We start from the raw sequence: 15,308 nt of genomic DNA on the forward strand, positions 1-15,308 counted from the left end.
TGAGTGGTTTCTTGTCTCCATCAGTGAAACACAAATTAATAGATTGTATTTTCCAGTGATGAGTAGCATAATCTAAAGAATGAAAAGAGAACCAAAGGTAACCCATGTCACAGACCTGCTGTCATTCCTAACACAGAATATTTTCAGCTTTGCACGGCTTTTCCAACATGCAGACTCAATTGCAGTCAGATTACCTCAATATTTGGCTTTGTGTCTAAAAATATGTATCCTGACCTTTCCTACAGAGATTGTTTTCTAATCTTTTGGTATTCAGACACAAACATTGTTAATATTAGCACTGAGATACTTGCTGGATGTTCTTAGCTATGAATTATAGTTAAAAGTCTGTAGGATGGTAGGTGATGAATTTTTGACATTCTGTTAATTTGAAAGTTAAAAGAAAAAAAGTTATTCAAACCATGTCTGATGTCTATAATGGCTTCTTCAAATAGATTTGCCTATTATATATAATTATGCAAAATATACATCCATCCATTTATCTTGAAAACGTATACAAAATGAAAGTACAAATTTAAAATTAGGTTAGACAAATAAAATGACTTCCTGCAAATAGCCAATCTTCCTTTGAGACATTTTTATGATACTGATTTAATGCAAAGAAAACAAGTGATTATCTGACATCACGTTTTGCATTATGAGCTAGGTAGCTTCAGAATTTTAAACCAAAGATCAGTGTTGGGAAATGCATTTTAGCTTTTCCTTCTTCTGGAAAAATAGTTTGAGTCTAAAATCTTGCAGTAAAATATGCCTCTTGGGTCCAAATTAGTTGAGAAGGGCATGATAAGAGAACCCAAGAAGTGAGCCAAATTGCCATGGGATTAAAAGTTAGACTGCTGCTCTATTGTTCACCAAGCCACAATTTTGTAGTATAACCAAACATAAATTACTGATCTTGTTGTTAGGACATAGTTTGTGCATTTTACAGGCTTGAATTGCTGATGACCTGTTATAAATTATATTATGATTAACTTGCTTCACGTTTAACAAGCTCCTTCCAGTGTATGTGTAAACATAATAAAAGGTTCAGATTGCTTGCACTGTAGGGGCGCTTTGCTTTCTTATCCCAGTCCTAAACAGCACAGCTACTGTGGGTTTTTGGAAGCAGTGTGGATTTCACCACCTCATTCGAAACTGTTTTTTATAGACAGTGTCAAAGTTTGATCCAGTCATTTTTACAAGCAGTTCTTTGTCTGCACGCAAAGGACCATTCACTTAAATGAAGTGCTGGGATTTGCCCCCTTTGCTATAAATCAGAATGTGATCTGGCTGCACCCTTGCCAAAAATGATTACTTGTGTTAAACTGAGCCAAAAGTCCTGGCTTAAATCTGGTCCACTGAGGGCCAGAAACAGAAGCACGGTGATTGATGGTGTTTTCCTTCATGCTGGCTTCTGTTTGAACATGCTGGAAAGCAGTAACCTTGAACAAGATAGATTCTGGGTTGTCACTGATGCACTGGGTAAAACAACGCTTTGCTAATGGTCTTTGTGTTGATTCAATCTCCCACCCAGCTGGCTGAGGAGCTGCAGAGCAAGCCACTGAGCAGTGAGATCAGAGAGCTGTTGAAACTCCTTGCAAAACCCAATCTCAAGGTGAGGATGAGTTGCACCTGCAAAGTGCATTCTGCATGGGTGTGTGCATCGGCTTCCTTGGGCTGTGTGTTTGTCTGCTTTAAAAAGTACTATTTAAGAATGTGTGTAGTGTTAATCAGAAATACCTGTGATGAAGAAACACATTAAATGTTGTGTGTAAATTATTATGCTATTACTTGTACTTATAAAAGGAATCACTTATTTGCAAAGGATATTTTAAAAAGTAGATTATTTCTTTTTCTTTTGCTATATTTTAATGCATGTGCTTCATAAGTTTGTTACAACTGTGCTTTTAGTAAAAGGTTGTCAGTCATAACATTGATTGAACTGCATCATGCATAAAGAGTGCAGCCTGGTACTCAGCACAAAATTCATGATGGATAATGTTTTTAAAAACATCTAATTTTGAAAACGTTCTGTAAAACTCCTGTGGTTCTTTGTGGTGTTTTTGAGGAATTTGATACCTTTTGTCTGACAGTAGACTGTAGAATCATTGAGGTTAGGTGGAGGTTGTCTGGTTCAATGTGCCGCTCCTAAGCAGTGTCAACACTGAGTTCACAGTAGGTTGCTGAGGGCTTTTCCTGTCGGGTCTTGAAAATAAAGGCCTGGGAACAAACATTCTACAGATCTTCTGTATGGCCTCTTCCAATTCCTAATTACCCTCCTAGTGAAAACTATCCTTCTCTCCAGTCAGAACCTCCCCTATGTATCATTGTTGATGTGCAGGATCATATTTTTTCCATTGTTAAGAGAAAGAAGACCGTAGTGCTTTAGATGCATATTGAAATGGTAGTTAAATGTATCAATTAGTAAGTTGAAAGGAAAAGTGCAGAGTGGAAAGGAACTCCTTTAAAGACAGTTTCTCTTTTATCTTAAGTATAAATACTGATCTCAAAACCTGAGAAACTATGGTATCTTCAAAGTGCTACAAAATTGTAAAGATCAGTTACACCTGCTTTTAGACTATTTTTGCACTGATGCTTTTTCCATAGTTTGTCAAATGACAAACTGTTTTTTCTTTGAAGGGGTAAGTAGTACCAATGATATATTAGAAGAGGAATTTTTGGTGCATGAAATTGCAGAGATCCTAAGCTTCACTGTAGGTATTTTCTTAGTGATTGTCCATGTGTGCTTCATACTTCTGAAGTTTTGGTGGGCTGAGCCTGAAGACAGCTCCTTTGCTGCAACTGTGTCTCTTCCTCTGCTTTTCTTGCTTTCTCTCACTCATTCCCTCACACGCTCACTCTCGCTGTCTGTTCCTTGGTAGCAGTGAAAGGCAATGTGATAATCTTAGTGGGATTTCAGGGAAACAAGTGCCTCCCCCTCAGAGCAGTTAATGTGATTGAACAACTGCAGTAACTTAGCAAATGTCTTTCTTGGCTGCAGGGGGAGATCCCAGCTGCAGGGTACCGAGCCCTTTGCATGGCCAGACTGCCTAATACTGTGCTAGGCACACAATTCCTTGCCCTGCAGGGGCCTTGCAGGTGTTTGTGTTGCACCTTGCAGGTGTTCATGTGATGTAGGGGTAAGAACTGATAGTATGCAAGATATTTTGCTTGTCCATTATCTTCTCCCCCTGCCGTGTCTTGGCAAACAGGGCTCAGAGTGATGATAAATTACCACTGCTCCCTCCTCTGTCACACTTACCAGGTGACTGTGCTGCATTCAGTCAGAGGTTGTAGTTGAGATTCTTCTCTTGATCTCCCCTGCTCTCTCTTGGACAGAAGAGGAAAGGAAGGACATTTCTGGGACTCAGTACTTCCAGTTCCTCCCTAGAGATGTCCTAGTCCCTTCAGTTGTATCTGAACTTATACCATATCTTGCATAAACTTTTCTAGCCCTCTGCTATTAGTTTTATGGCTAGAGAGGATTTCTTGGTTTTGTTCTAGATTCCTGGGACAAAATGATGGCTAGAACAGCTCTTGTGTACACACCTGAAATTACTTGGGATAACTGATCTATCTTTTCCAATGGTGTTCCATAGATTTTATCTAAAAGCATATATGGCTTAATTTGGGATTGACTTAATGTGGCTGTACATTATTTTGCAGGGGAAACTTTCCTCTCCTGACCAGATTTATAACTGCAATGTTAGCTGGAGCCAAGCGAGCTTCCACTTTCCTACAGCTCTGCTCTAATGTTTATGGCATGGTGAAGGATGCTTAGGATTAGTTTACTGCACTACATCACTGCCTCCACAAGTCTGTACATGTAAGGGGACAGGTCTAGCAAGGTATTTATAACTTTGCAGGTTTGGTTAATGGGCCAAAAAAAGGCTGGGAGAGGTTTCTCTTCATATCTGATTTGTTAAATATTCCTATTATTTTGATTCTGTACAAAATTCTTACAAAATTCTTTTTGAATATATTTCTAAGTGTTTGTATCTGATGAGTAAAACTTTGACAAGTTTGTGATGCTTGCCATTTTCATCCACAGAGAAGTTTTCTAAAGAAGAAAGTAGTTTCTCTGAGGCAGTTATATTTATCAGACCTGAGATTTTCAAAATGTCCTAGAAGTAATTCCAAGGTTTTGTCAGGTGCATTTTCTTCTGGAAAGAAAAATAAATTGGGCATTTCTAGTCTGTTAAAAACTGCATGAAGTATCCAGTTACAGAGTGGGTTTTTTTCCCTGCTCTCAAATGTGGCATCACTTACCGTAATTAAACGAACTAATAATGATTGTGGTTTATCTTTTTGATTAAAACAGAACACTGGAAGTAGAACAGAGCACGTAGCTCTGGGAAATCAAGTGGATTTGTTTAACTGTGTGTTAGACATTTCATTTGCGCTCTGGATTTAAAATATAATTGTGTAGCCCTGTGGACACAGGCCAGCCACGCTTATTATTTTTAATTTCCAGCACTGAATAAGGACTTAGGGTTTGCATTCTTAAATCTTGCCTTACCTTGTTAAAGATATCAAGAAACAGAATAGTATTTCCATACCCTAGAACCTAAATCCACTTGAATACTCTATCTTATTTTTAAGCAGACCAGAAATTAGCTCTTTGAAATAGAAGTATAGAATAACCTGAGTTGAAATGGACCCACAAGGATCATCAGAGTTCAGCTCCTGGCCCTGCACAAAGAATCACACCATGAGCCTGAGAGCATTGACCACATACAGTCAGCTGTCACTGCGGGTGCTCTGACCACTTCCATGGGGAGTCTGTTCCAGTGCCCAGCCACCCTTTGGTATCCAACCTAAATATCCCCTGCCACACCTTCAGGCCATTCCCTCAGATCCTGTCACTGGTCGCCACGGAGATGAGATCAGTGTCTGTCCGTCCTCTTCCCCTCATGGGGAAGGTGTTGACTTCACTGAGGTCTCCCCTCAGTCTCCTCCAGGCTGAACTGACATACTAACTTCATCCACTCCTCATGTGTGGATGAGGAGACCTTTCACCAAACTGAAACTGCACTTTCAGAAATCTAAAATACATTTGCAGAGAGCTGGGCAGGAGGACTCAAGGCTGATATGTTGGTGTTTCAAATCACCCAAATATGTCCTCGCTTAGGTCCAAACACCATTCTGACCGGAGCTACACATCACTGCCTGCAGGCTGGCCTGGCCTGGCCATGAATATATATACCTATACAGGTTCTATCTTTAAGGTATACATTTCACTGCAATTTAATAAAAACAACGAAACAAAGTGCCCATGCACCTCACACACAAACACAACAATGTAAATTTCAGTACATTTAGTTCTGGTTGTTTACCATCATTTTAACTTCGACATGTTAACGTCTTAAGCTGTTTTTAAACATGAAGACTAGAATATATAGTTGGGTTATGCATCAAGAAATGGTATTTCTGATTTAAGAGTGGACACTCCTGTGAATGCTTTTGTACAAAATATGAATAGCACAAAGAAATAAGTATTCTCAGCTTTAATGATTTATAATTTGGCAAAATTTACAGAACTTATGTGATAGCAAAAAAGAATGTCTTTAAAGAGGAGAGTTGTACAGAATTCTGAAAATAGTGACAAAAATATTAAAAATTATGATGTATCAGGTAGGCACCAGTGCAATTGAGAGATGTGTCTTTATAAAAATTTAAGGTTTTTATGAATCTGGAAGTATTGCTGTTGAGAGCACTGAGCTTTTTTTTTTAATTCTCTATAGACAATATATTTTTCATTGTCATGCAATTGTGTAAATTGGAACATTTAATTGGAAGACTAAGATTTAACACAAAATACACCTAAAAGGGAATTTAATTTTGGCTATTTAATGAACATGTGAGCAAGTTAGTGAAATAGTCTTATCTGTTAGTAGGAATGGAAATAGGAAGAAGTGAAGTGGTCACTAGAGTAACTCTGTCAATAACAGGGCAGAAGTCCAGTGAGGAACACTGTAAGAAAGGAGATGTACAAATGACAGATAATCAAGCTAAGAATGAAAGACTTTAAAGCTTCCAAATTCTTTTCCACATTTAATTAAAAACTGTCTTGATTAACTAGGTTCCAGTTCCTTTTCTAACAAGCTGGAAAAAGCTGTGTTCTTTTTGGGATGGTGCCATAACAGAAGAGCATAATTGTTATTTATTTTTGAAATTATTAGAAAAACTGAAACAAATAACTATAGGAATTAACATTTTAGGCGCTTTATTGCTGTGGCTGTAAACAAAAAAGACTGTTAAAGAATGAACCATCTCTTAGTCCATTGAACAATATTATCCCAATTACCCTAACTTTGAGGCAGGCTTGGGACATAGTCAGATCTAAATAATGTTTAATTTTGCCTTTATATCAGCAATTACATTTGTGATCATTACATATCAAAATAAGCAATTTACCATTGAAGTTAATCTCTATTAAGGTAAATTAAGTATGTTTTTAATTATATAAAATACGTCCATTGTGGTCATTGGTGTAATGGGCAGAACAATAATTATTTCAAAAGGTAATGCCACTGTGCTAAAACTACTCAGAAGAATGTTTATACCTTTATGACCTGGAGGAAACAAAGCTGCTCCAATGGTGGTTCTGCCTCTCTCAGTGGAGTTTAAATTCTGTTTATGTGTGCTGGAAGGTTTGCCAGCTGCTAGTCTGAAACATAAACCAGGCACCTAAACCAGGGCACCCGGCAGGACTGTGAATGAGTTCAGTCTCTCATGGTGCACAAGAATGTAAAGTATTTGGGTCACTTTGGGGCAATGTACCTATAGCTGAGGGGAGCAAGAGGTGGACATGCAATATTTTTCTTGTCTTCTCTTTTATTTCCATAGAATGAACAGAATTTTGGAAGTTACCTCTAAGATTACTTGCAGAGTGAAGGGAAAACTGCACTTTCATGACTGGGAATGCTACTGTTCATACAAAATACAGATTCTTTATTTTAAGTTGGGGGTTGGGGGGTTTAATTGCTTTCAAATGGCAAAGATGCATACACCAGCAAATTACAAGTCGGACTTAAGCGTGTTGTTTTATTTGCAATTCATTTGTGCTACACTTGACTTTCAGTTTCACAAAATAATTTACATTTGTAAATATTTTCATCTAATTTCACCTCTTTGGCTTTCCTTCAGAACAGAACCATGCGTTAAACAAAACTAAAACTGCAGATAATGAAGCCCAGGACACTTTGTTCTTCGTTTTCAAATGAAGATTTCATTTTCAAATAAAATTCCTGTATTTGATTAAGTTTCTTTAAAAAAAGAAATAGTGCTTCTTTGAACATGAAGCACTTGTCCTGTCCTGATCTGGTTTTCGTGTATTTACTGGAAAGTTTGTAAAGTCTACCCTTTATTTCATAAACAACTGCTAATACCATCATCCCTGCCATCTGAGGCTTACTAGGCTTGCATAGTGGCCCTAATACACTGTTCAGATCAAAGTGTGGCTTATTCTGTTAAAAAAGCAAACATTTTAAGTCTCTATCAGCAGAGCTTTCTAAAGCTGCCTTAAAGTCACTGGTGAGATTCAGCAATGTAAATTAATATCCAGGAGACTGTGGGCTTTTTTCTGCAGCAACTTTAACATACAAAGCACAGAGAGAAAATATTGAGCTATAATAACATAAAACAAAATCCATTTTTGCTTTGAAAAGTTCATGAAGCATTTCATGTAGTATGTAATTAAAAAAAAAATGTAGTTAATCTAAACTTTGTCTTCTTTCCAACATTTCCTTTGTAATTAGACCTGCTGAAGATTTTCCGTCAGGGCTTTTTCACTGAGCTATGTGTTTTCTGCAAAGTCAACATTTTCCACTGGAAATTGTTGAGAATTGCCTACAACTGTTCAGGTTTTGTATCTGAAGAAACTCAAATACAAATTTCAGGTCCATTAAGATCTGAGTTACATTTGGGCTGCTACTGTATACTATGCACTTGGGGGACCTTTTGGCCCTGTCACCTTAGAGACCTGTATTTCCAGATGTACCAATGTTTCCTGCTCTGGCACAGGTCCTGGGAGACTGTTCTCCTCTTCATGAAATATTTATGGTTACAAATGGTAACATAAACTACAGTATCTACAGTATCTATTCTAAACTAGTTTAGGAAGTGTAATTTCCCGTGATCTTTAACTATTTACTCATCAATGATCTGCAAGACGTATTGGTAGGACTGGTTGTAGGAACTGTGCTCGTATATGAAGAGATTTTATTGTACAAACACTTAAGATTTATTAATATAGTGAGCTGGAGCACAATGAACTTCATGACTGAAAAGTTACCTACGTAATCCTTATTTGCAAAATCAGATGTCACTAATTTGTAAACCTACAAGAATGTGCTTGATTTTTGATGGTATGCTGTGAAGTATCAGCAGGGAGATAGAAATATTTATTTTTCCCCCTGAGTAATGGATGCAAATGACTGCAACAATTGGCAAGGACCACAGCATTGAGGGTTTGATGTCATTGGTTGATGGATAGATATCCCATAGATGTTCTGAGCATACCAGCCATGAAGCTGGGGCAGAGGGGACTGTGCTGGGAGACTTTTCTTGGCAAATTACTGAAATCCTTCTGCCCGGTGTTTCGTGTCTTTGAATTATTTGCCACTTTGGGAAGCTATCCATCACATATTTTGGCAACCAGCTGGAGGAAAAATATCTTTTATTTGTAACTCTTTTAGACCTTGACTTCTGATTTCCATTTATGCTTGCACCCATAATAAAAAAAAAAAAAAAAAAGAAAATTCATCTGGATGAGAAGAGCTGGGAAAATTTGTTGCCGTCTTTATTTTTGGAATGTTACTTGCACAGAGTAAGTAAAAAAATATATAATGGCAAAATATTCCTTTTAAAAACAGCAAGAAAAGCCTTGATTTTTCACATCTGTCAGGCAGAGAAAATCAGAAACCAGTTGTGGCACACTCTTACTGTTGTAGGAACTGACGTGTAACAATACACAGTATATTAGAAGCATTGAGACAAAATGATACAAGGGAGGTGAATGAATATACTGCATGAGTATATTTAACAACCATCATGTTACTCTGGAAGTGCTCTCAGGTCCATCTGGTGATAACTCAGCTCATGTCCAGTGCAGAGCTTGTCTGTCAATCTTAGACGTATGGATATGAGAATGCTCACTAGCAGCCAACATATAATAAACAAAGTGATAGATAACATAAACAAAAGTGAAGCCAGGCAGGTTGGCAGCAGAAAACATAAAATCTGAAAAGTAAATCAAAGAAATTCTTTGGTTATATATACAAACTTTCCAACATGAGGGAACCAACTCTCACCCACCTAAGAATGTAGAATTGCATGCATGTAACTACAGCATTCAGATAGAGAACATAAAAGTTGGCAACATTGCTAAAGCCAGTAATTTAGGAGGAGGACAAAGTCACGACAGATAAAATCACATACCTTTTAAGTAGTAATTCCATTCATCTACTGAAAATGAACTAGTGTAATGGAGAAACTACACAGTATAAAGCAAGTAGTCTCTTTTTTTAGATGTCATCTTTTTATGCTGCTTTTCCTTCACTGGTGTTTTTATTTTGCATTTGTTGGGCCACATTGTGTTTGGACTCTCCGTTCAACAGTCTTCTCTTTTCTATTTCATTTTTATTTAGGTTCCCATGTAGTGTGAGTACTCTATAGCTGAATTTAAGACCTCCTTATCATAGATCAATACATGTTGTTATTTTCCAGAGGAATTGGATTTATTCAGATTCTTTTAACCTTTTGGATCAATAGATTTTTTCTTTTGAGGACTTTAGACATGATGCCAATGTCAAATAAAGGCTGAGTCATTCCTAGAGACACTTTCTTAGAAAAGGCAACTGCATCCTCAGCTTTTACTTTCTTTAAGTTTTCATATGATTTCTTTGGGGTGTCTTTGGATGGTTTTAAATCAAGAAAAGGTACATGCTACCACTGTAGACACTTAATATTCTTGGGAAGCTGCCACTTTTTCTAAAAAGAAATCGATCAAGCATTGCCAAGATATTGAAACAGTGCTGCTGTCTCGGCATTTTCCACTCTGACAACCATCTATTTGTACTCTTGGAAGTTACTTAAACAGGGCTTAGAGCTTCAAGAGCACTCTAGCTACATGAATCACATTGCGAATGTAAAACAGACTGTTCAAATTCTTTACTATTGATTTAAAATCAGAGCTTTTTTCACTGTTATCCACAACTGAGGGAAAACATAGGGCTGTCATCTGGAAGGGAATTAACACCTTTACCAGATGACACGGATGGATGGAGTGTGTGTTTCTGTGAACACTGAGAACAGTTTGATTTGGGAAGCATCTCCAGGGGCTGTGAACACTAAGCCAGAGGAAGCGGGGGTCTGAGGATGCAGAAAGTTCATTTTTCTGTTGGCTGTTGCCGTCTGGCTACCAGCTGCAGGTAAACCCATCAGTTCAGAATGGTGAATCTGAAATCAAGAAATAGTATTTTCAGGCAAGGAAATTACCCTTTTGTGTGAGACAGTTCACAAAGTCATGAATAAAGTCCACCGTAGTAAAGAGGAAAAATGAATATCAGTCCAACTGAGATGTTGCTGTGCTAAGATCATTAGTCTGCGGTAGATATTAAGAACTCAAAACCATAAATATACACAGTATGTGTTATTATTTTGAACCACTGCTGTGACCCAGCTGCATCAAAGATTGGAAGAGAAAGGGATTTAATTGCCAGCTGGACAAGCTTAAAGTAGAGGGCAATTTTAGTTTAAGTACAGATGCATGCATGCAAGTACACTTGCAAGCATGGAATGTTATTTTCTGTTTTGTACATATCTGCTGTTTTCTCATACAATGTATAATTTCTGTATATTTTTATAAAGGATATATAGAAAATATATCATTTGCAGGATGGAAGGAAGTAAATTAGCCAATATTTTTTATCTCTTAGTACACCCATTGGTTTCCTGATTATGAACATTAAATTATACTTAAGTTAAAGGACCGTATTTAATTTTTCTTACTGTCCCTGTCAAAGCTTTTTGCTTATGTTCATTGAATAGTGTGAGTGATCCTCAGTGGCAGAAGCAAATTGATTTAACTGGAAGTTAACTGATTTCTTTAACATTATGTACTCTATATATTTAACTTGGGAATTTTGTACAGAACAGAAAATCACAGATTTCTCTTGGAAAGTGATTAGATTAGTGCAGCATCGGAAATATTAATACTACTTCTCTACTTGATATGTGATTACTGTAGCTTGTAAAATTTTTTTTTTGCTCTTACTCTTGCCATCCTCTGGCTAATTCAGCAGCACAACTGAGTTTCTTCTGACTGTAGTTTTACTGCTTGCTTCTGCTTCTGGATTATACTTTATGCTTTAGCCGAGATGGTATGTTCAGCTAATGTGATTGCTCTTATCTGCTGATTGAGATGCCTGTCCTCACCTGCCTTTTTGTTCCTTGTTAGCCCTTATCTTGTGTCAGGGTTAGAGTTGCACATAGTCCCTTAGCCGGCAGAGTTGGTGGTGAAGAGATTGTCATGCGCTGTTGATTTCTGATGCTGCTTTACCACACAGTGGCTAGAGTCTGTATGCCATCACCAGAGTGCTTCAGCTTTCTCCAGGTTTATTCTACTGTTTTGTAAATTCTTGCACGTTTGGCTTTTATGACTTCTGTGCTTCTCCTTCCATTCTGATGCTCTTGTCTTTCCTTCGGTGCTTCAGTCTTCTCCCAGCTCTTTTCAGCTTTTCTTCTTTGGTATCATTTGCCAGATGACATTACTCACATTATTCTAATTTTATGCAAGTTACTCATTAATTAATCTTGTCAATCTTGAATAATTTTCTCCACCAACATTTTTATCCTTTTTTGTTTCTTCTGTAACCTTATCTCAAAAGAAAGCATAATGTGGCTGGAGCTCTCTGGAGGATGAGCTCTGCCAGGTGAGTTCAGGGGCACATTGCTGTGGTTGCTGATAAAGTTACTTTTCTCCTCAAGTGAAACTTTCCTGTGCCAGCCTCAGTGGCAGTTACTGGCACCATGGCAAAGCAAAGAGGTGAGAAAATGTCTGTGTCTCACCTGATGGAGTTCAAGCTGAACTGCCAGAGAAGGTGGCTGGTGCTAATGATCCAAGCTGTGCACTGGGACAGCACAGTCATGGGCCATTTTGTTCCATTTTGCTGACTGTGCTGCCAGGGCAGTAATGTGCTCCGCAGGCGGGGTCAGCAGCCGCTGGGTTGGCAGTGCCGCACTCTTGTTGCAGCTGTTGGCTCTCCTAAAGGTTGGTTTGAGTTGCTACAAGGTTTCTGTTGATGACTATTCACTATTTAAATTTCTAATAGTGATTTTTTCCAACTACTGTTAAGAAAGAGGCTGCTTCTCTTTCTTCATCCATTCTGTTTCAGTTCTTTAACGTACCGTTTTCTGAAATGCTTTTCTAGACAACTGAACAGAAAGCATCTATGAAAAATAAAGCTTAGATGGAGATTTTTTTTTAATAATGAGGATTAAAAAACATAAGGAGCTGTGTTCATGAATCAGGGGCTACTGGTGTATTTTTACTCTTACAGATATCAAAATATAAAGAGAAGCAAAAAATAATATGAAATTTGTCATTGTTTTATAAGAGCAAAAATGTAATTAGTCTAGTTAAGTGATACACATTTTTCAAAGTGTAGAACTGTTTTCATTAATAACATTCTCAATTTAAATAAACATTTAAAGTTTCAGAACTGTTTAAGAAAAAGAACTTATGTTTCCAGTGTCAGGTTTTCTTCATGTAAATTGATAGTGTAAAATTTCAATTTATAAACTGTGAAATGATCAGTGATAGTTTTAATATGAAAAATATAGCACTAGTTATTAGACATTTCAGAGGTCCGATGAAAGTATTCATTTCCAGCTAGATCATGTCTAAGAATTTAGCTGAACATCAATATTTATATTTAGGTAGTGCAGGAGTTTGAATCATACCTTCTTTCAAGTTCTATATATGGACCATGTTTACATTAGTGAATCATAAGCATAGAACTTTGAGCTGAAATAAAATCTTTTTCTCCAGAGGTGCTTAAATATACATGGCCCAAATCTCGGATCCTGTGTTCGTAGTTCTGAAGAGTTGTGTATTTGAAAACAAAACAAAAGCATTTAAAAAACTCCAAATTTGTATGCACTTCTTACAGTTTTCTGTGAGAGTTAAAAAATGAGTATCATGGAAATTAATCAGTTCTTCACTTCTTATATACAAAAAGAGAACATTGCTATCTTTACATTGTGCATTTGCTGCACAATTATTCTGGGTAAATCTTGTTGATCCAAGTTTTATTTTTTGGCACTGGCAATTTGTTTATTTTTAAGTTAAGTCCGAACCTTCTCTATACACATCCAGTCTGATACATCATTTTTTATACTATATTAATTGAATGGTACAAAGGTTCTGCTGAAGATCTGTGCATAGAGCAGCTTGTTCTTGTGTTCAAAACATACAGAAGTGCTCTGGTGGACAGTCTAATCAGTTATAGTGATCAAAATGGCTTTTTAAGTTTTCTTTGCAAATTTCTTACTGCCCAAAGTCTGTGCTGATGACTATTTCAGAGCAACTACAGTGGACAGAGAGTAGTGTGTTAAAAGAAGCAGCAATAGAAGACAAGAAAGAAAGAAATCTTAGCATGTTCATTGTACATCATAAACAAGTTTGTGATGACAGAAGCTCTTCTGAAAGCTTGACTGAGAAAAGACACATTGTTTCTGGCATTCCTGCTCTTATCTGAAAGATGTATCTTTGCACTGAGATAAAGTAGTGCTGGAGTTTGAGGAAAAGATTTTACACGGCTAACTGTAATACATTGTAGTTTAATATGTTTTTTGGGACAAGAAAGGAATGGGTTGATAAGTTCTAGTTGTTTTGAAGTTGATGTGAAGAAAAGCCTCAAAAATATCAGGCATTGATTGGTATTGGTGTGTAGTACTTGGGATGCATCGTTGTTCTTTATGCAGTGTCAAGGATCCTGATCTGGCAGTCAGAGCAGGGAAGTGTATTACTAACACTAGTGGCATAATTCAGTGTAGAAGTGGACAGAATTGGTTTTGCAAGTTTCATTGTCAAGGATAGGTTCTTTTGAACCTGTTTTAAGTGTCTGCCTTTTACTCTGGAAATGGTACTTTATATTATTTTCATCTGTTTTCTCTATCTACCTGATTGTTTTTAAACTGGAGTATAGAACCTCATTAAATTGAACCAGTCCATGAATGTGCCCTAGCTTTATGTGGAAAATGTAATTGCAGAAGACTAGTTTAAGAAGTCTTAACTTTATGTACCCTGAAGTAAAAGCAAACTACTTTTGTTTTAGTGTATCTTTGATATTTCACATACATCTTAGAGGACTGCATGTGATTGCATGGCTTTTACATATGTAATGCATCACAATAAACATTTCCAGGAGGATCCATAATTGCTAGCCTGAGGTTTTTAGCTCAGATCTAAAGTAAAACTGATCATTCGTTGGAGGGAGTTGGTAATTTCTGCTGGTAAGTAGTATAAATTCATAACTGTGTATCGGGAAGAAGACCAGAAATAATTAGTGTGTTGAAGTGTTTTTATGAAATTGTACAATGTGCATAAAGATTAGTAAAGCAATAGTAATTTATCATAAAGCAGGCATGATCTTCCTGTGTGTTTGTTTTGTTGAAGTCCTAAGTTTAAATTTACACTTCAGAATTTGAAGATTACCATATGCTCTCTTTGCCTTCAGCTTTTGACGTGGTAGCTTGTAGCACTGTCTGGAAATTGTTTTTTGTTGTTAAAATTTTCCTTCATTTAGAAAAAGAAAAACCCTGAAACGGTGTAATGGAAGTGTCATGTTTTTTAAGAAGTTGTATTATCCTTGAGAACATAAGAGTTTCTGGTAATTTGTGTACTCAGTCAAATACTGGTCACCAATTACTATGTAGCAAGGAAACTGGCATCAGAGAAATGTCACCATTTTCTGTCCTTTAATAAGAAAGGCTGTTAAACACATCAGGTATTGAGAGGAAACTACTTGAAAACAGAAGCAACAAAGCAGTAGATAGGATTATACGTATGGCTGTTGCTGTTATTTGTGGTACAATGTACAGTTTTCACTACAAAAGCTAAAGCATTACTTAACCATTTTTCACCAATGTGCAGGGTGTTACAAATAATGAAGACTTTTGAAGTAGAAAAGAACTTCAGGAGTTCTGTATCTAGAAAAAACTGTATTTTGTGTTATCACTGAGATTTTTTTTTTTGAGCCTTAGGAGAAAGAGCTTTCTCATTTCCTTTGCCTTTCAGGATTCTT

The 15,308-nt window shown here is 36.9% G+C and overlaps 1 protein-coding gene across 4 annotated transcripts in view; it reads left to right on the forward strand.

Annotated features, from left to right (window-relative positions):
- Positions 1-15,308, forward strand: part of MPP7 (MAGUK p55 scaffold protein 7) — a 147,452-nt gene that overhangs the window by 85,232 nt on the left and 46,912 nt on the right. For 3 of the 4 annotated variants that reach the window (XM_059841146.1, XM_059841161.1, XM_059841154.1), the window contains one exon: positions 1,532-1,612. The exons of the other annotated variant lie outside the window; for it this stretch is intronic. In XM_059841146.1, the coding sequence (XP_059697129.1) occupies positions 1,532-1,612 (81 nt within the window). The remainder of the gene's footprint in view (positions 1-1,531; positions 1,613-15,308) is intronic. 4 annotated transcript variants of the gene reach the window in all.

The sequence above is a fragment of the Haemorhous mexicanus genome, chromosome 1, assembly GCF_027477595.1.
Source record: "Haemorhous mexicanus isolate bHaeMex1 chromosome 1, bHaeMex1.pri, whole genome shotgun sequence".
Taxonomy (NCBI): Eukaryota; Metazoa; Chordata; class Aves; order Passeriformes; family Fringillidae; genus Haemorhous; species Haemorhous mexicanus.